Genomic DNA, 21,318 nt, shown 5'->3' with positions numbered 1-21,318 from the left:
CTTCAGTGAAAAGAATATCCTAACCATAAGGATTATAAGAATATCTGTAAGAAATGAAACAAGAGATACAAAATGGAACAGCTATGAAGGAAAAAAATGGCAAGGACAATTATTATTTTATAACAGAACTCCCCTGAAAAGGAAAACAGGCCAAACAGAAAACAAATACATGAGGCAACAAAAAATGTTAAAATCCAAAGACTGAACAAACAAAAGAAAATGTAGGGTGCATGTTATTAAAAATCACTGACCTGGAAAATAAGTTAAGAAGAGATAATCTAAGAATCATCAGACAACCTGAAAAAATCATGCTCTCTCCCCCTTCTCCCCTCCCATGGATTCCACATTTGAAAAAATTAGAAATAAAAATGGCCTGGATCTCTTAGAACCAAAGGGAAAAGTAAAAAAGAGAAAGAAACTTCAGAATGAAAACTTCTAGGAAAATCAAATCACAGTTAAAACCCAGAGTTTTCAGGTCAAAGGATAAATGCTTTAAGCAGTCAAAAAGGAAAAATTCAAGCCAAGGAGTAATAGTCAGGATCCCACGAGACTTGGAAGCTGCCAACATAAAAAAAGAAATCTGGGAATATAATATTCCAAAAGGCAAAGGATAAAGGTTTGCAACCAAGGGTAACCTATCTGGCCAAATGGACTCTAAGACTATATAACATAGTATAATACTATAGGGGAAAATCAATCTTTAGGATGTCCAAGAATTTCTTATAAAAAGGCCAGAACTGAGCAAAGACTCTGAAATGGAAAAGAGTTATGAGAGAGAGAGAAAGAGAGAAAGAGGGAAAGAGAGAGAGAGAGAGAGAGAGAGAGAGAGAGAGCAAGAGAGAGTGCATTTATTAAGTACTTACTATAGGCCGGGGCTCTCTGTGAGGGCAGGAAAACAAACATAAACAAAAGTCCCTACCTTCAAGGAGCTTACATTCTAGTGGAGGAAGATAACACATAAAAGGGAGCCGAAAAGGAGGGAGGCAGGAAAAAAATTAATTTTTGCTAATTGAAAAAGAAATTAAGATGTAATTTAATTTTAAAAAATAAGACAGGCAGAGAGCCTGGAAACATTTTTTTTTTAAGATTCTTAGAAAGAAACAAGAATAGAGGGCTATACTGAAGAGGAAAGGAGAAGGAAACTCCCTCGTTCGTGATAGGGGTGCCTGAGATGGAGAGCACACAAAAACATGGAGGAAGAGGTGGGGAGAACAGCATCCTAGGAACTCCAATTTTATCTGAAACTAATTTTCCTGTTAAATCAATTAAAAGTAAGTTTTTTTTTAAGTGGTCATCCACCCCACCCAAGTAGCCCAAGCAACTGAGAAGAACCCCTGAAGGTTTTCATGTCAGGCTGTACAACCAGGAGTAAAAATGTTGTTACTCTTCTCAAATTCTTAGAAAAGCCCAACACAACTTCATGAACCCTTTTACTTATAAGAGGAACATATTTGGACTTTAATTGCAAGCTGCACGGCCTACACAGAGAATCTGTCTCAGCTCAAAGCAGAAGTCAGGCATAAAAGGCCAGAAGGTGACATATGAATAATTGATAATAAAATAATAAAAGCACCAGAGAGAGAAGATTGGAGGGGGGAAAGGGTCAGGCTCTTCCAACTCAACGTCCCAACTCATGATCTTCCTGACAAAACTCTGCTCCTGTCCCTGGCTTTCCTATTTTGGTCAGCAGCAAGGTTGCACAGCATATCTCCCCTATGCAAGTCCTACAGAGCTTCAATGATATAAAAGCAACCCTAGGTTCTTAAGACCTCAGACAGTGATGCATACCTATGGCAGACTTACCAGATGGAAAAGGCTTGAAGGAGGTCAGACTACTATTTGAGGGCCACACTGGCTAAGTACAGAGAAAGTGATCACTAGATCAGCCAGTGATTAATTTTTTAGTCTCAACAATTCTCAAGGGTTAACTCAATTTGCAGAAGAGTTGTGACTTGCACTGGTGGAGGGAGATAGGGTCAGAGCACCCAGGGGCCTCAGAGTCCATCAATATGAGACTGGGCCAGCATTCTTCCAGGCAGCACAAGCCCAACTTAGCATATAAGAAGCCTGGATCTGAAATGCAGCAGGAGACACAGCTAGACAATGCCTGCTGGCTGGGCAGGCTGTGAGTAAGGCAGGATACTCTCTCTGCACAAATGGAGACATATGAGAAATTAGAGAAAATGATTTTCTGAGAATTGGTACATGAGCACTTGTTTTAAAAAAAAAACCCAAAAAACAACCTAATAACTGTCCTAGTAAATGATGGAGAAAAAGCATTAGAGGTAATTTTCTATCCCATCCCAGCCTATGTTCACAAATACCTCTTAAGTGGGTATAATTTGGTACTACTCATTTGAAATCCATTTTAAATGGCTACAGACAAAGCATATGGTCAAGCAAAAAGCAGAAAAAGATGGATGGTCGAAATGCTAGAGGGTAAAGTAGGTAACTACATTTAATTATACAAGAAGTCAGTTCAAAGTTCCATATCATAAACTCCTTTATGGTGTGTGTGTGGGGGGGGGGGGGAGGGACTCCTTTGAAGACCCCTTGATCTGAATGTCTCCCCAGGTACCATAAATCTCATAGCAGCAGTATCCTTTCCAAAGCTGTCTAGCACCAGATCCTAAAACACCAGCATCTCTCTTTTCCCTCTTTTTATAGACATGGAGATCCTTTTAAGGTGGGAGGGTACTCTGTACATAGATGGGTTGACATAAACCCATTTTTTAGGTAAGTTTGTTATCCTACAAGCTGGAGTATGGTCATAGGTCCCCCACAGCACCCCCCCATATGTAAGAATTCCCACTCTATGACAATCTCATTCTTACATGACACTGAGAAGGCAGCTCTAATCATAGTTTCCTACTATAGGAAATAAGTTACACTTTGGGATGCAGAGAAAGAAAGATGCCTGCTTATGAAATCTAAAGATGACACAAGGCACCAAGACAACACTCACCAATCAAAATCAACAAGATCTCAACAGCGTAATGACAGAAAACTGAACAGGTACCAAGAGTATCCTATACTTGAGTTTGAAAATCAACAATACCAAGTTTAGGGTAGGGGAAAAGTGAGAAGGCATGATGTTGGGGTTGGGGGGAGGATGGGACAAAATCTGGCTAGATTTTAATGGGCTGTAAATTCAATGTACACCAATAGGACACCAGGATAGCTAATCCAGCAAAGATATTCAAGTGCCAGCCCCATTGTCCTCTATACTGACCAGAACAACCTGGGAGTCTCAGAAAGACAGTGATAAGCCAGAGAAACGCTACCAGGATGGTGAAGGGCCTAGAGTTCGCGTCACATATTTACCCTAGAGAAGACAAGACTTAGGGAGGGCCAGGAGAGCTGAATTCAAGGATGTGAAGGGCTGATGTGTGTTCTGCATGGAACAAAGAACGGACGGAAGAAGAAAAGAGGCAGATCTCATTTCTGTTTACATGCAATACCTGGAGTCCCCCCCTCACTGAATCCCCTTAAATTAAGCAAACTATAGATTCAAAGCAGGCAAGGGTCAGTATCTACTCTGAGCCTCTAAAAAATGTCTTTCCTTTACAGAGCATTTATTTTTCATATTCTCTCATACCACAGAGGGCAGCTAGGCGACACAGTGGATAGAGTACAGGGCCTGGACTTGGGGAGACTCATCTGAGTTCAAATCTGGCCTCAAACACCTCCTATCTGTGTGACTGTGGACAAATCACTTAACCCTGTTTGCCTCAGTTTCTTCATCTGGAAAAGGAGCTGGAAAAGGAAATGGCAAACCACGCCAGTGTCAAAGAAAAGCCCAAATAGAGTCATGGAGAGTCAGACATGACAGAAACGACTAAACAACAACTATCTACCAAGGTGCACAGGAACTATGATTACTACTCCAAACCACTCTTAGAGAAATAAAGACAGGCCTAAATAACTGGAGGAATAGAAATTGCTCATGAATATCCAAAGCAATACATACAATTACAATAGTCCCTAAATTACTTACTCAACATAATGGCAAACAAACTCCCAAAGTATTATTTTATAGCAGCAGTTTTTAAACTTTTTGGTCTCAGGACACTTTTACATTCTTAAAAATTGAGACCCACCCCTAAGAGATTTTAGTTATGTGGGTTGTAGCTACTGATATTTATCGTAATAGAAATGAAAACATCTTAACATTATTATGAAAATAGTTTTATCATTGTGGATCCCCTGGAAAGGTCTTAAAAACTCCCCAGGGATCCCCAAACCATACTTTTGAGAACCACTGCTTTAAAGAGCTAGAAAAAATAATAACAAATTACATCCAGAGGAACAAAAGGTGAAGAATTTTAAGGGAAATAATGAAAAAAGGAACAAAAGATGGGTACCAGATCTCAAAGTATGTTACAAAGCAGTAACCATCAAAACTATTCAGTAGTAAAATTGAGGTCAACTAGTAGAACAGATTAGTTATACAACATACATAAGCAAACCAGCAAAACAGCACAGTGTTTGATAAACACAAAAGATCCCAGATACTAGGATAAAGACTTAAAATCTGACAAAAGTTGCTGAGAAAACTATAAAGTAATCAAGAAGAAATTAGGGTTAGCCAATACCTCAACACCATATATAAACTCCAAATGGATACATGAAAGTTCCCATCATAAACAACTTAGAGAAACAAAGAAGAAATTATCTTTGGGGTATATGGATAGGGGAAGAATTATGACCAAAGGATTAAAAAGATCACAGAAGATGAAACGGACAATTTTGATAACATAAAATTAAAAAGTTTTCACACAAAGCCAACACAGTTCAAATCAGAAGGGAAACAGGTGACTAAAGGTAACAGGGAAAATCTTTCCAAAAAATTCCTGTGATCAAAGTTTAATTTCCAAGATATATAAGGAATAGACTCAAATTTATAAAAACAAAACCCACTCTTCCCAAATCATTTGAATAGGGAGTTCTCAAGGGAGTAAATCCAAGCAATCTGCAGCAATATGAAAAAATGTTCCAATCACTAATAATTAGAGAAATGCAAATTAAAGCAATATTGAGGTTCTACTTCACCCCCATCTGATTGGCAACAATGACCAAAAAAAGGAAAATGACAAATTCTGGCAAGGTTTTAAGAAACCAGGCACCCAAAGCACTGTGGGTGGAACTGTGAACTGGCTCAGTCATTCTGGAAAGCCATATGGAACTATGCCCCCCAATGCCCCCTAATTGTGCACCCTTTGACCCAGCTATGTCAATACTAGGCCTCTAAACAAAAAGAAATAAAACAAATTATTTATAGCAGCTATTTTTCTACTATCAAAAGAACTACAAACTCAGAGGGTGGGCACCTATTGGAAATGGCTAAAACAAATTCTGGTATATGAATGTAATAGAAAGAAATGTGGAAGAGGAGAGTTTCAGAGAAACCAGTGAAGATTCATATAAACTGATGAAGGGTGAAATGAGCAGAACCAGAAGAATAATGTATACAATAACAGAAACACTGTAAAGACAAGCAACTTTGAAAAACTCAACAACTGATTAATTCAATGACCAACGACAATTCCAGAAGACTAATGATGAAGCCTGCTACACACCTCTTCACAAAGGGGTTAGTAACTCAACATGCACACAGAGTAAGATCAAAAACTTTCAGACACAGACAACGTGGGAATTTGTTTCCCGACGATGTATACTTGTTTACAAAGGCTTTTCCTTTTCTTTTTTTTCCAATGGGGCAGGGATGTTGAAAAGAGACAGCCATAAAGCAGATCAAAAAACAAAAATGGAGAGAAATAAAAAGAGAATAAAGACAAGAATGCTACTAAGGCATTTTTTTAAAATACAGACTAGAAAATAAAAGGCCAGAAAAAAGCTGACAAGCAGGGCATCTCAGAAAGCTACCAAGTTGAAAGTATTCTATACATAAAAAGAAAAACAAGCTAAGTAGAACAGTTGCAACTGCATGTATAATTCTCTCTTCATATTTCAGGGAATTCGGGAAAGGCCCATTTTATGTGATATCTGTTAAGTCCAGAATTTTTAAGAATAGAAGGCAAAAACATTACTGGGTAGTATATATGAACACTACAAGCACAGGATACCACTTCCCTTAGGGCATTCATACTTACCATAGTTTCCTCTAGCAGAAAGGAAAAGAAGAAGCCATAAAGAGAGTTCATTTCCTCTTTGTGATCAATGAAGTCAAACATTGCAATCAACCATCGAAAAAAGAGTGCCTACAACAAAGAAACAGAACATTGACCTTCAGGTAAATATGACTAAAGCACAAAAGCTTAGCTCCCTTCCCAGAGACTATTCAATCACCTGCATTTCTATAATACTCAAACATGCAAAGAAACAATTTCATTTCTCAGTTCAAATTCTTTCAGCCAAGTTCTGGTGTCAGGCTGAATTTTTCCCAGACTGAGGCCTTCTGCAGAAGCAGCCACCACCATTATAGTGAAAATGTCTCTCACGGACACATGATTAAAAGTATTTAAGCGATTACCTTTATGTTGTTAGAATACTTGCTTGAACAGAGCCTGGAGAAAGCTCTAACCACAGCACTTTCAGGTATCAGAGTGTTTGGAATGAGGCACTTAAACAGTCGAGTTTTCACCGCTTCAGCTAGAAAACAGAACAGTCTCAGATGAAAGCACAACTCTGATTCCTGTCTCTTCCCCAATCACTCTTTTCTAGTACCTAATCCTATCATTTCCACCAAAAAAAAAAAAAGCTCGCAAAACATCCCTAGTGAAAAGGAATAAAAAAAAATCCAACGGGCAACACCCAACCTCAACTTCACTAGAAAATAGCACTGGATTCAAAATTAAAATTAAGGTCTTAACAAAAATGGTGGTTTGCCTAGCCCCTAGTTCTTTTATAAAGAATGGGAGAAAAACCCAAAATACAGTCATCCTTGGAAGCAGCAGGTAGCAAGGCATGTACACCCAAGCACAAGCTCACATGCACACCTCCTCCACACACACGTCAGTATCTGAACATTCCCATCTGGTAATACAAGGATGCAGCACGCTTCCATGTCTGGACAACAAGGTTACAAGAATTCAAATATACCATTCACGACACTTCCCATTCTACTATTGCACCTCAATTCCTTGGATTAGATGAAAGAAAGCTATAAGGTCAGTTACCTTTGCAACTGAATCAAAAAAAGGAAGATGGTGCCTACATATATTTACTGGTGATAAATCTGAATATCTTTGTAAACCTAGACAGAGAAGCTCCTCCAGAAATGTTGAGGGTTTGTCCTCGGTGCTCATTCCCTCTTGATCCCTGAACCACCTTTTAATTTTCATGGTCTTATAGATCCTTTCATAGTTTGCCATGGCCAAAAAACTCACTACCATTAGAGAAACACCTATAATATTGGGCCTATCCCCTAGGAAGGATCTTAGGAATAATATGGACGAGAGTCACAAAGAGTAAAAAAGCAATAAAGATTGTGATGTGTACTGATGGAGGAAAGTCACACAGTGATGAGGTCATAGATCTATTCAAGTATTAGTCATTCTTTTACTCAAAAAATAAGAAGCACCTTATTACTTACATGCTCAATTTCAATCTCCTTTGCCTTAATCTGACACCGCCTTACCTTTCTTGTCTTATCTCATGCTGCTCCTCTACATGTATAATATATACTTGAAATAACTGAACTATTCTGTTTCTGGAATGTATTCCAAGGGTTCCTTGACTCTTTGAGGTTTCCTGACATTTCCTATACCAGGAATGTCCTTCCTGTTCCTGCACTTTACCTGTTCAGTTGTTACCAAGCCTTTAAAGGCCAATTCAGATGCCACCTGCCTCATCCTCTACCTCCAGGTGGTAACAATCTGTCCAACTTAAAAGCACTTTGTTTCCTATGTCATCGTGTGTGTATGTGTATGTGTGTGTGTGTGTGTGTGTGTGTGTGTGTGTGCATGTGTGTGTACTGGACTGTAAACTCCATGAGGGTAAGCACATGATTCAAATCAAATTTCCTATCTATCCCAACCTAGAACAATGCTTCCAATCTGGGCACTTAGTGTTTTTCACAATACACAACAAATGTATTAGCCATTCTAATGGTGAAAATGAGCTGTGGCTAGCAAGGAAATCTAAGAAGAATCAAACAGGTTTGGGGGTAACAAAAAAAAGTTCTATTGGGGAAATGAGGATCAATGAAGGGATCCAAATTGCTGTCCAGGGTTGATGGTCATTGGGTCAAGAGACACTGGGTCAGATAATTAGGAAGGAGAATAAAGGAGTGGAGGGCCACTGAACTCCTGGAGTCAAGGAAGAGATGAGCTGGAAAGGTCTTCAGATGAGAAAGGAGTCAGACCCTCTGAAGACAAAGCAGCCACTTGCCCTCTAAGGAATGATAATGTAGACTTCAGAAAAGCATTCAGCAAAAATCTTATTGTTACTGTAGAAGAGATGGGAAGATGGGAGCTAGACCATAGCAGTTATATAAAATCTGGAACTCACAGAATGGTCTGAGTCAAAGAGTAGTTGTTAATGGTTGAAAGTCAATGGGGAAAGCCTTTGCTAGTGGAATGCTTAAGGCATCTTGCAACTGGCCCAGGGCTAGATATAGCAGATTTATTCAAAAAGCACTTACTACCCACCTTCCATGGGCTAGGAACACAGAGACCAAGCCCAACAGTCTTCACCCTCAAAGAGCTGTCATTCTACTAGGAAGAATATGTTATGCGCACAGTTAAGTAAATACAAATTAATTCCAAAGTGAGAGGCAAGAGCATTATCAACTGGAAAAGAGGGAAATTAGAAAAGGTTTTTTGTAAAGGGTGGAACTTGAACTGAACCCTGAAAGAAGCTGGGGTCAAAATGTGCAGAGGTAGAGAATTCCAGGCCCAGGAGTTAACCTATGAAAAGGTACAGAGATGGGAAATGAAATGCTACATAAAGAAAATTACAAGGTGGACAGTTATCAAAACAGATCACACAAAGCTCAAAGGGTCAGATGACAAAATCTGGATCCCCAAAATTAACAGGTTAGCATGATGTGCTGAATCTTAACACAATAGAATTCATTAGGGATAAATATAGTCTTATACTTGGGTTAAAAAAAAAATCCACTTCACAAATACAAGATGACTAAACAACTGATCTGAAAAAGCTTTTGGTCTTTTAACAGGCAGCAAGTCTAATGAGTCCAGGGGTTGATATGACAGCCAAAGATGTGAATTTAGGGGTTCTTAACCTAAAGTGCAGACCCACAAAGGGTCTGGAGAGATTTCAGAAGGAATCCTTGAACTTGGATGGGAAAAAAAATTCCATCTTTCTTAACTAACTCCTAACTGGAGTGCAGCACTTCCTTCTATTATGAATGTAGGCAACAATACCTTATTCTGAGCAGAGGTCTATCTGTAGCCTTCACTGGATAGACCACTAAAGGGATCCAAGACACTAAAAGCTACCATGGTCTTAGGCTGCATGAGATGGGGCAGAGGAGGTGAGAATTCTGTTGTGCTCAACCCTAAGCAGGTCAAATCTGAAACGTCCTGTTCAATTCTAGGCACCACACTTTAAGAATGACCTTGGTACAAGTTGGGCCGCCTCTAGCACAGCAAGACAAAGTCTTGGAACACATTCCCAACGACAGACCTTGTCTGTTGTCTCAGCATCAGCCTAGCTAAGGAAGAGAAGAATTCTTTGGCCATAGCAACAGTGTCAATATTGACATTCTTAAAAGAGATGTACAGCTTCATGTACAATCTTTTTCTCTTCTACTGTGTACATGGAAATGTTCATTTTATTTGATACTTAAGTTCAGAATAAAAAAAGGATACTTTTAAAAATATTGACATTCTCACTATAAGTGAAACCAAAATATGTAAATGAAGATGTAGTTAAATGGAAGGGAGGCTCACAGGTTCTCCTTCAAGAAGTAAAGGAAGGAGGGGGGCAGAGCCAAGATGGTGGAGTAGAAGGACGCACCTCTAGAAGCTCCCCTCCCACAGCCCATAAAATACCTGTAAAAAATGACTCTAAACAAATCCTAGAGCAGCAGAAGCCACAAAACGACAGAATGAAACAGATTTCCAGCCCATGGCAGCCTGGAAGGCCTACAGGAAAGGTCTATCACATTGGGTGCAGAGCAGAGCACAGCACAGCATGGGCCACGCTGAGGCAAGGACAGGAGTGGAGTGGGCTTCAAGGTACCACTGGCAGCAGCTGTCAGATTCCTCAACTCACAAACGCCAAAGATAGCTTCAAAGGTCAGTGAGAAAGCTCTTTCACTTGGATGAGAAGGGAACACAGCAGTCTAGCCCTGGCCCAAGGCAGTGGCAGCTTCCATTGTTGGAGCCCTGGCCTAAAGCCCCTGGGGGAATTGAGAAGTTGATCTGGATCTCAGCCCTGAGTGGTGGCCCTGGGGTGAGGAGGAGTGCTGGCTGGCATGGTGGAGCTGGTGGAGGCTCTGGAGAGGGAAACCTGCTCACCGACCAGAGTGCAGGCCAGGAGAAGAATAAACTCCTCTCCCTTGATTGTGCCACCTGGGAGGAACTGAGAACTTTTACAGGTCCACAAAGTATACCCTCTCTTTGACAAAGAACTCAAAAGGCAAGTAATTGACTGGGAAAATGCCCCAAAAAGGGAAAAAGAATAAGACAATAGAAGGCTACTTTCTTGGTGAGCAGGCATCTTCTTCTATCCTTTCAGAAGAGGAGGAACAAAACATACCGTCACAGGAAGACCTAAAAGTCAAGGTTTCTGCATCCAAAACCTCCAAAATAAATAGGCAATGGTCTTAGGCCATGGAACAGTTCAAAAAGGATTTTGAAATTCAAGTATGAGAGGTGGAGGAAAACTTGGGAAGAGAAATGAGAGTGATGCAAGAAAATCATGAAAAGTGAGTCAACAGCTTGCTAAAGGAGACCCAAAAAAATGCTGAAGAAATTAATACCTTTAAAAATAGACTGAATCAAATGACAAAAGAGGCCCAAAAAGCCAATGAGAAGAATGCTTTAAAGAGCAGAATTATCCAAATGGAAAGGAAGGTTCAAAAGCTCACTGAAGAAAATAGTTCTTTAAAAATTAGAATGGAGTAGATGGAAGCTAATGACTTTATGAGAAACCAAGAAATTACAAAACAAAACCAAAAGAATAAAAAAAGATAATGTGATAATGTGAAATATCTCACTGGAAAAACAACTGACCTGGAAAATAGATCCAGGAGAGACAATTTAAAAATTATGGGACTACCTGAAAGCCATGAACAAAAAAAAAGAGCCTAGACATCATTTTTCATGAAATTATCAAGGAAAACTGCCCAGATATTCTGGAACCAGAGAGTAAAATAAATATTGAAAGAATTTACCAGTCACCTCCTGAAAGAGATGCAAAAAGAAAAAACTCCTAGGAATACTGTAGCCAAATTCCAGAGTTCCCAGGTCAAGGAGAAAATATTGTAAGCAGCTAGAAAGAAACAATTCGAGTAGTGTGGAATACAATCAGGATAACACAGGATCTGGCAGCTTCTACATTAAGGAATCAAAGGGCTTGGAATATGATATTCCAGAAGTCAAAGGAACTAGGACTAAAACCAAGAATCACCCACCCAGCAAAACTGAGTATAATACTTCAGGGGAAAAAAATTGTCATTCAATGAAATAGAGGACTTTCAAGTACTCTTGATGAAAAGACCAGAGCTGAATAGAAAATCTGACTTTCAAACACAAGAATCAAGAGAAGCATGAAAAGGTAAACAGGAAAGAGAAATCATAAGGGACTTACTAAAGCTAAACTGTTTACATTCCTACATGGAAAGATAATATTTATAACTCTTGAAACTTTTCTCAGTGTTTGGGTAGTTGGAGGGATTATACACACACACACACACACACACACACACACACACACACACATATAGACAGAAGGCACAGGGTGAGTTGAATAGGAAGGGATGATATTTAAATAAATAAAATTAAGGGGTGAGAGGAATATATTGGGAGGAGAAAGGGAGAAATGGAATGGGGCAAATTATCTCTCATAAAAAAAGCAAGAAAAAGCTTTTTCAGTGGAGGGGAAAAGAGGGAGGTGAGGGGGGAAAAGTAAAGCTTACTCTCATCACATTTGGCTTAAGGAGGGAATAACATGTACACTCAATTTGGTATGAAAATCTATCTTACACTACAGGAAAGTAGGGGAGAAGAAGATAAGTGGGGTGTGGGGGGATGATAGAAGGGAGGGCAAATGAGAGGAGGGGGGTAATTAGAAGTAAATACTTTTGGGGAGGGATAAGGTCAAAAGAGAGAATAGAATAAATGGGGGGCAGGATAGGATGGAGGGAAATATAGGTGGTGTTTCACAACATGACTATTATGGAAGTCTTTTGCAAAACGACACATATATAGCCTATATTGAATTGCTTGCCTTTTCAGTGCAGATGGGTGGGGAGGGAAGAAGGGAGAGAAGTTAGAACTCAAAGTTTTAGGAACAAATGTTGAGAATTGTTTTTGCATGTAACTGGGAAATAAGAAATACAAATAATGGAGTATAGAAATCTATCTTGCCCTACAAGAAAAGAGAGAAGATAGGGATAAGGGAAGGGAGGAGCGTGATGGAAGGGATGGTAGACTGGGGAAAGGGATAATCAGAATGCAATGGTGTTTTGGGGTGGGGGGAGGGGAGAGATGAGGAGAAAACTTAAAACTCAAAATCTGGAAATGAATGTTGAAAACCAAAAATAAATAAATAAATTGGAAAAAAAGAAGTAAATGAAGGAGATGGTTTTATCATGTGCCCAAAGGCAACAAGAAATAGTTTCATGGCACACTTGCCATCTTGCCCAGCAGAGCTTAGAATAAGGATAAAGGCCATCATAAAGTTAACTGTAGCTTATGTAACAATATCTGCTGGGAAAGATGAACTTCAACATTTCTCTGATGAACTCAGCAAGAACATCTAATTAACCAATCTGTTTGGTGCTTAGCAACTTCATGTCAAAGGTGGGCATGAAGGAGAGTAAGAAACATGGTGAAGAACAGAGTTCAGGTCAGAAGCCTCATGTTTATTTAGCATCAATACTTTCATCTGAAACCATAATTAAAAAAGACCGTCACTGCTGCTGTGTCAACCTCAGCCCCCATGGTTCTTCTATGCACAATCCCAGTAACTTTCCAAAGCAAAAAACCCTTCCCTGGCCACCGTACCATGAAATGTGCTAGAATATGAGCTCCTCATGGGCAGGGACTGCCTTGCCTTTTGTTTTTGTATTCCGTGCTAAGCATAGGGCCTGGCTGTGACACAGCACTTCGTAAGTGCTTTTTTGTTCATTCACAAGGATCAGAAAGGCTTGGAAAGAAGTAATAATCATCATTACAAAAATATGAAACTAGTCAGTTTCTGTCAGTCAGAACCTGACAGGATACAGCTGATTATCCACGTAGGAGTCATTCTATAATCAGCTATGCTGCAGTCAGATCAACCAGGTAGAACAAAAGGCCAAGTTAATTCGAAACTACAAGACAGAGATGAGAAGGTACTGCATACAAATCGAACAGCTCAATCAACTTATAGAATATTAACAGATTTGCAGAGTTTCATTAGGAGGTGTATAGGGGTGGGGTGGGAGTGTAAGATTACAAACATCCAAAGAAAGGCAGAGACAAAAATGAGTTTGCATAAAGCAATGAATATGACCCAACTAAGCCAGATCATCTGAAAAATATTTAGAAATGAAAACTGGAAGGATGAGATGGAAAAAGCCTAACAGATCTGCCAATATTTCCATAATCATCTATTTCCACCACTGATGACAGTGGAATCACCTCCTTTGGTCTCTTAACAATTTGGATCCTCATTGACACTGAAGAAAATGAAGTGAGACAGAGCAGCTGAGGCAGAAATCTGTGTTGGATTAACACAATCGCCAAAGCTTGGAGGCATCTCAACGATCCAGAGGACATCAGCATCGACACACTAAGCTACTTTCCATGACAATGATCTGTGCGTGTGACAAGGGCATTCTTGATGAAAAAATAAGAAAGGGACAGGCAGGCTTTAGTTTCTAGAGCAGACCATGCCTTCAGTTACACAGACAGTAGGAAAGTGTATGTAGATAATCAAAGACCCATAACAGAAGAAAAAAATCTGTGGAGAAGTAGCCTGCCATCTAGGTGAACAGGCTGGGAAAGCCAAAGGTCTAGCCCTGGACAGCAACATAATCTTTCCCCCATCATCCCCCACCAAAGATCTTGCATCCACAGCCTGCCCACTACTGCCATTATCCAGGGCAGAAACTTTCGAGGAGATTTAATTGCACCTGCAGATGCTGCATCCCTGCCTCTTCAGCAGACAAAGTTGCTGGAGATGCAGAAAAGCAAGGTCTCACCATCAAAGTCCTTGGCACTACCAATGCATCAGAGTTTATTTTATTTTATTTGGAGTGGGGAAGGCAAGGCAATCAGGGTTAAGTGGCTTGCCCAAAGTCACACTGAGCCTTGTCTCAGGGAGGGAGGGGAGAAGGACAGGGGAAGAAGGGAGGAGGGAAGAGGAGGGGGAGAAAATCTAAGATTTATGGAAGTGATTGTAGAAAACTGAAAACTAATTAAAAAAATTTAAAAATTAAAAAAAAAAATCTGAGGCTGGATTTGAACTCAGGTCCTCCTGACTCCAGAGCTGGTGCTCTATTCACTGCATCAGTTTACTCAGATGGATTGCCATCTACTTTGCTGATGCACCCAAAGAACCAGTGGAGTCCTTCTACCTGACTTGCAGCTGAAACCTCCAACAGAAGTGCTATCTTCCCATGAGAATGGGAGCTCTGAGAGAGCAGGCACTATCTGACTTTGCTAATTGTCTCCCCAGATCTTAGCACCCTACTTGGCACACAGTAAGCATTTAAATGCTTCTTCATCTGTTTATCTTCACTGATTTAAAGATCTATTGGAAGATGGACTGGACTGAAAAACAACTGAAGAGGGAGCTGGGGCAGCTAGGTGGCACCAGGCAGATTCTTCTGCATGAGCTCATATCCAGCTTCACACACTAACGCTGTGACCCTGGGCAAGTCACTCCACCCTGTTGGCCTTAGTTTCCTCATCTGCAAAATGAGTTGGAGAAGGAAATGGTAAACCACTCCAGTATCTTTGCCAAGAAAACCTTAAAATAGGGTCATGAAGAGTTGGACATTGTTGGGGTGTAAGCTCAGTTCTCACGTGGACAGTCTCAGGCAGGTAAAGGTGAGGACTTCTAAACCTCAGAGTTCTCATGAGGCCCCCCAGGGAACAGCTGGGAATTGAGGCATGAGACACAGGCTATCTCATGCATTTCTGCCTCTTCTCCGTGGGAAACTTGCTGGGGAGAGCATCCCACCCTTGAGATTGGCCCATGGTCTGAGCACAACTGTTGTTGACTAGCTAAAGGCTGAGAGCAGGCAGGGTATTCACGTGCAAACTATGCGGCGGGAGAGCTTAAGTAGGGACAGGAAAGCCTGAAGGCGCTCTTCACGCTGAGGGGCCCTTAGAGGGCAGAGGGTCCCTCCCCTCTCCTGCTCCCATCCTCTTGCTGTATGATCCTTGCCCCCTTGGGAGGAGGAGGATTCATCTCTCCTGAGGAAGAATTCACCCTGCACACGTAACTAAAACCCTGAATAAAGCCTAACCCTTGTTTGACTCTGGAAAGTCTCTTCTCTCAACACGTTTATCCGGTTGATCCCCGAAGACCTGGATGACAGGTAAGAAAAGGCTCGGGTAGCCCTTCGGCCTCTAGGCCAAACAGGACATGACTGAAAACAACCGAACCACAAAATAACAATCCATACAAAATGGTAAATAACAAAAGTTCCAGCTGCAGGTATCATCATTTACAATCACTTTGCGATGTCTCAATTGTTCTGGGGCTTTTTTATTCTTGCTTTTACTCTCCAATATCCTTGTTCATATATGTAAATGCTTACAAAGTTGCTGGAAATTAAAATTTATCAAATAATAAAGTGTGCAAGATCTCACTGTGTTTACTGATTATAGAAAAGCATTTGACCTTGTAAAGCAAAATGCAGTCTTCAAGCCCTACTTCAAACAAGGTGTTTCACGTGTACGTGGAAAGATCCTACAAGAATCCTTGACAGATGCAGCCACAAAGACAACTTTATTCATTGACTCTCAGACTGAAAGCCAGGCAGAAGCAAGGCATTACTAAGGAAGCAAAGTGCTGAGAAAAGGTCTTTGCTAGTGTTATGGAACTGTTCAAATGGATGAAAGTGACTTCTGGGTGACACTGACAGCCTTTAGATTCTTTGGTTTTCCGGTTATATGACACTGATCAAATTAAGTTCCAGGTTGTTATAGGAACTCCTCAGTCACATCCATAATCACTCAAAAAAGATAAAACCTCCCAGAAATCCACACAGAAAAATAGTCAACTGGAGACAGAACACCTGTTGCCCAGCAGTGATCTGCAGTGAGATTTGGAGCCCAGTGAGTTGATCCCTTGGCTAGACACTGAACAAGGCCAAGGATGGGTGGGATGAGAGACTGGAGCAAGATAGAGATATCTGAGAATCATCAGCTTATAGATAGTCGTTAAATCCATGGGAGCTGAGGAGTTCACCGAGTAGTATAGAGGGAGAAGAGAAGAAGGTCCAGGGAAGACCCCTGGGGCACCTATATTTATGAGGGCCTGATCTGAAAGATGGTCCAGCAAAGGAGACTGAAGAGTGGTCTGATTGGGAGAACTAGAAAAGAGTGGTATCCCTAAAACCTAGAGAGAAGAGAATATCAAGGAGGAAAGAGCCATCAACAGTGTCAAAGGCTGCAGAAAGGTCAAGGAGAATGAGAATTGAGAAAAGACCACTGGATTTCAGAACTAAGAGAGTGTAAATCTGGAGCGAGCAGTTTCAGTGGAATGATAAAGTAGGAAGCCACACTGTAAGGGCTTAAGAGAGTGACAGCAGAGAAAGTGGAGGCATCTATTGTAGATGGCCTTTTCAAGGAGTGTAGCCACACAGGGTAGAAAAAATACAGGGCGATAGTTGGCAGGGGTAGAAGGATCAAATGAGGATTTTTTCAGGATGGAGAACACACGGGCATGTTCGTAGGAAGTCAGAAATAAGCCAGCAGACAGGGAAAGATTGAAAATAAATGAGTGGGAATGACAGAGGGGGCAATCTGTTGGAGCCAGGATGTAATGAGATCACTTGAACAAGTAGAGGGGTTAGCCTTGCTAAGAAGTAAGGCCACCTCATCATGTGAGACAGGGGTGAAAGAGGAGATCGTGGTAGAAGGTACCTGAGGGGAAAGAGATGAGAATGAGGGAGCTCACAGCAAATAGCCTCCATTGTTCTGTAAAAAAGCAAGGTTCTCAGCTAAGAGAGTAGGAGGCCTGAAGAAAGATTAAGAGGTATGGAAGAGCTATTGTGGAGAGTAGGATAGGGAGGTATAGAAGGATTGTCCAGCAGCAAGGAGGGCCCAGCTGAAGTTGGATATCATAAATTTACAGTAGATCAAGTTAGAATGGTTGTGTGGTTTTCTCTATCTTCATTCAGTAGTATGTTTGCTGGAGTAGAGGCAGTGAATGACAGGAGTGATGTAAGGCTGAGGCCTGACAGGGTATAACGTGTGATAAAAGGGGTCTAGGGATTCAAGAGAGCGGACAGTGGAGGATTGAGTTGCTTCAACAAGGGGAACCAAGATGGGGAAAGCAAGTGGCTAGTGTAGGGGAGATGGCCTAGGAGAGAAACTAAGGGAAAAAGGGACTGGAGGTCATGGTGCAGGTGAAGAATGAAATTTTGTAAGAGAAGACAGAGAGAGAGGTGAAAAGTTAATAGATTACGGTCAGATAAAGGGATTTCAGAATTTTGTGGGTGATGGCAAGATCAATTATGTTTATGTGTGGCTGGGGAGGGGTGCATAGGCATACAGATGCTCACCTTAGAGTTTCAACACTAGAGATGCCTACTTGATCACAAATTAGAAAACACTGAAATACAATCTAAGGAAGATAATATTACAAAATTGAGAGAGCATGAACATGAGGAAACTGATCCCAAAGTTGGCTTTACTCCTACATACCAAATGGGCAAGTTAGTGCCACATCTAACAGCGTGTCAATGTCTTCAGGTGCTAACCCAGACTTCCAAGCAATGTCTTCCACAGTTTGCAAGTGTCTCTCCATGATGGCTCCTTTTTCCTGCTTATTTCTGAAGTACTCTAGAAAATTGAAAGGGAAACTCTGAAGACCAGAGATTCTTGTGAAGTCATTCCTAGCAAAGTTATGATCTTGAACTCTTAATAAGGCTAGCCTCAGAATGATGACAACTTTTTTTCTACTTATACTGCTAGTATATTTTATAGCAACCATACTTTTAAACTGGGAAAATATTCTGTCCCTAAAAAGTTAAGAATGTTGATGACTTCAGCCTTATTCATTTGACCTCTTGACTGTTCTACAAGTTCTATCCTCACAAATTATAACTTTGGCCCATCTGTAACCTCAGGAATTCTGCATCTAATTTTCGCTTCAAAGGAATTAAGAAAATGTGTGGTAAAGTATCTCAAAAAGTAACAAAAGGAGCTATCAGATGTACCATATGTGGAACAAGGGTAGCACTGACCTCTGGGACAAGAACAATAGTTGACTACAAAAACCTCCCACAAATCTCTAAAAGTCTGTAGTCTTCAGTCAGGACAAAATCATTTCATTTGGATTTGAAACCACCATGGAAAAAGGTAGTTATATCAGTGTGCTGAAAAGGTCCTTAAAAATTATCCAGTCTAACCCTTTGATTTTGTTGATGAGGTAACTGAGGTGCCTGAAAGAGAAGCTCACACAGATAAAAATGGAGCAGAACCACAGCAGGCACTCTTGGCCTCAGATTCCAAATCTAGTGTTCATTTCACTATATACTATATTGGAAGAAACAGTGGTAACTTAAGAAGACTAGAGAAGAGTTCATTCAAAAGCGTTTGTTATACAGTGCTCTAAGGACATCAAAAGAAAGATAATGAAGAAATTCTTGGTGAGGGATATGGGGCGGAATATATGGCTAATGGGTACTTACCTAGTGCTTGATGAAGAACATCAGTCTCGCTGTATTCAGCACCCTCCTGTTCTTCCTCTCTGTTCTGTCCACCTTTCTGGTTTAAGCCTCTTGTACATTGACTGAAGCTCCATGATATGGAACTGGTTTGCACAATAGGAATAACGGGTGACAAACTACCTTCTGGAGTAGACAGCAGTATAGCGCTAGAAGGGAAAAGGGGAGCAGCAGCCAGTTAAAGTGGAATGCTCTTTTTGATATCACAAGATAGCCCCAACCAACAAAGACTACAGGTTAACTATCAATAAGCTGATGGCCTCCAAGAGGTTCTGGAAGGAAGTCACAATACTGAGTTCCTCTTGATGGGCCAAAGGGTCCTTCTAAGGACTACAGTTAATAGAGCAGGCCATTGGGCTGTGCACAACTGCCATGACACACTTCCTCTAAGTCTTCCTTTGGTCTAGCATCCCTCATAACCTGCTCAGGTAAAACTTCCTGAGAAAGAAAAAAATCAAAGGAACAGGCCAAGTGGACTCAAAGAGCCACAGTCTTTGCTTTCTCAGCAGACAACTGGACCACCATCAGCACAACTGCATGACCTGTGAACATGCAACAATTCATTTAAATTGTGTTTTAAGGATGAAAGAGGCAACGTAAGGATTAGCATCTCCATTTTACTGATAGGCAAAAGTAGGCTCAGGGTAAGGAATTAAGCATAATGGTTTTAAATGGTTTTAGAGACAGCTAGGTGGTTCAGTGGAGAAAGACTGGGACTTGCTGTCTAGAAGATCTGCATTCAAATCCTGCCTCAGATGCTTCCTTAGCTGCGCGACCCTGGGTGAGTCACTTAACTTCCTTCAGCCTCAGCTTCTTCCTCAGTAAAATGGACACAATAACAGCACCGACCTTACAGGGTTGTTGTGAAGAGTGTAAATGCTGAATATTCTCAGTCAGAAAGGACCTTGGGCAAACTGAGGCCTAGTGATTTGTCCCAGTCCACAAAGATGGCAAATTGATACACTTCAACTGAACAAGCTTTCGTTTAAAAAAAAAAAAAAGCCCCTACTCTGTACTAGAGTTAGAGACAGGTGTTTGTTTTAAAAAGCATCTACTCTGTGCTTGGTCCTGGAGAGACAAAGACAAAAAAGGAAAAAATCCCTTCCCTCAAGTAGCCTATATTCTACTGGATGGAATAACAGGTATAAGGATGAGTAAACATTTTTTTTTAATCTGACAAGACCTATGACTTCATTGGTAAAGAACCCTCAACAGAGGGTTGTCTGGGGTGGTAGGGGGGTGGGGGGGGTGTCTGTGTGTTTGTGTGTGTGTGTATGTGTGTAAGAAAGGCTGGTCTTTTTGATGCCAAGACCACTTCTGTCAACACTTTCAGGAAGCAGGACCACAACAATTGAGGGGATTAGGAAAACAGGACCTGGCACCTGCCCTGAACCTTAGAGGAACAAAGTACAAAGCACAGGAAAGGAAGGAGCACATTGGAGGCACCTGTTGTTCAGTCGTTTCAGTCATGTCTGACTCCTTGGGACCCCATGTGGGGTTTTCTTGACAAAGATACTGGCATGGGTTACCATTTCCCGCTCCAGCTCATTTTACAGATGAGGAAACTGAGGCCAATGGGTTATGTGACCTGCCCAGGGTCACTCAGGCATTACGTGTCTGAGATCGTATCTGAACTTACTCTGATAAGTCTTCCTCAGTGCAGTACTGATGCTCCTGGTACTCCATCTCTTGCCACATCTGGTTGCCCAAGTGGGAACGACACAGCCCATGCAAACACACAAAGAAAGGTACGCGTGATGGCCAACGGATCAGTGACAGAGCTCCCTGTCTCTAAATCCGGCCCAGGCTTGGGGGGCAACTGCCTGCGAAGCAGCGGGTGCGGGGAGATTTGGCTCACGCAGGCCACAAGGGAGGGCTGACCTGAGGATCGGGCGCGAGGGAGGGGCACAGCCGGAGGGGCAAGCGTGACGGTCACATGACCCGTGGGCACGTCCAGCCGCCCCAAGAGGAGGGGGGAGCGGTGCGTGAAGAGGAGTCCCAATACCAGCCGCCCCCGCGCTCCCGCGGCCTTCCTCCTACCTTGGGAACAGCCTTCCTCAGTAAGACCAACCTCCTCCTCCAGCAGGTAAGGGGAAGCCAGGGCTGGTTCCCCGCCGGCTGCCTCCGCACAGCTCCCGCGCCGACTCTCTAATTTGAAAGTGAGAGCCCCACCCCGCGCAAGCTCCCGCTCTCAAGCGGAGGGCTCGGAGGGGCGGGGCGAACGGGCGAGCGCGCTCCCCAGGTAACGTAGACGCACGCGCAGGCGCAAAAGT

General features: G+C 41.6%; 1 protein-coding gene across 2 annotated transcripts in view; it reads right to left on the bottom strand.

The window, feature by feature from the left end:
- The window catches only part of CENPI (centromere protein I), a 47,933-nt gene extending 26,615 nt beyond the window's left edge, over positions 1 to 21,318 (bottom strand). Inside the window, exons 1-6 of one of the 2 annotated variants that reach the window (XM_072626413.1) lie at positions 21,117 to 21,318; positions 20,685 to 20,743; positions 19,010 to 19,194; positions 18,021 to 18,158; positions 6,494 to 6,612; positions 6,114 to 6,221 (exon numbers count right to left, since the gene is read on the bottom strand). In XM_072626413.1, the coding sequence (XP_072482514.1) occupies positions 6,114 to 6,221; positions 6,494 to 6,612; positions 18,021 to 18,158; positions 19,010 to 19,194; positions 20,685 to 20,743 (609 nt within the window). In that variant the 5' untranslated portion in view covers positions 21,117 to 21,318. Of the gene's footprint in view, positions 1 to 6,113; positions 6,222 to 6,493; positions 6,613 to 18,020; positions 18,159 to 19,009; positions 19,195 to 20,684; positions 20,744 to 21,085 lie in introns of both variants that reach the window. The other variant, XM_072626412.1, reaches the window with a different exon arrangement.

The sequence above is a fragment of the Notamacropus eugenii genome, chromosome X (assembly GCF_028372415.1).
Source record: "Notamacropus eugenii isolate mMacEug1 chromosome X, mMacEug1.pri_v2, whole genome shotgun sequence".
Classification (NCBI taxonomy): domain Eukaryota; kingdom Metazoa; phylum Chordata; class Mammalia; order Diprotodontia; family Macropodidae; genus Notamacropus; species Notamacropus eugenii.
This window is presented reverse-complemented; position numbering and strand designations above follow the sequence as displayed.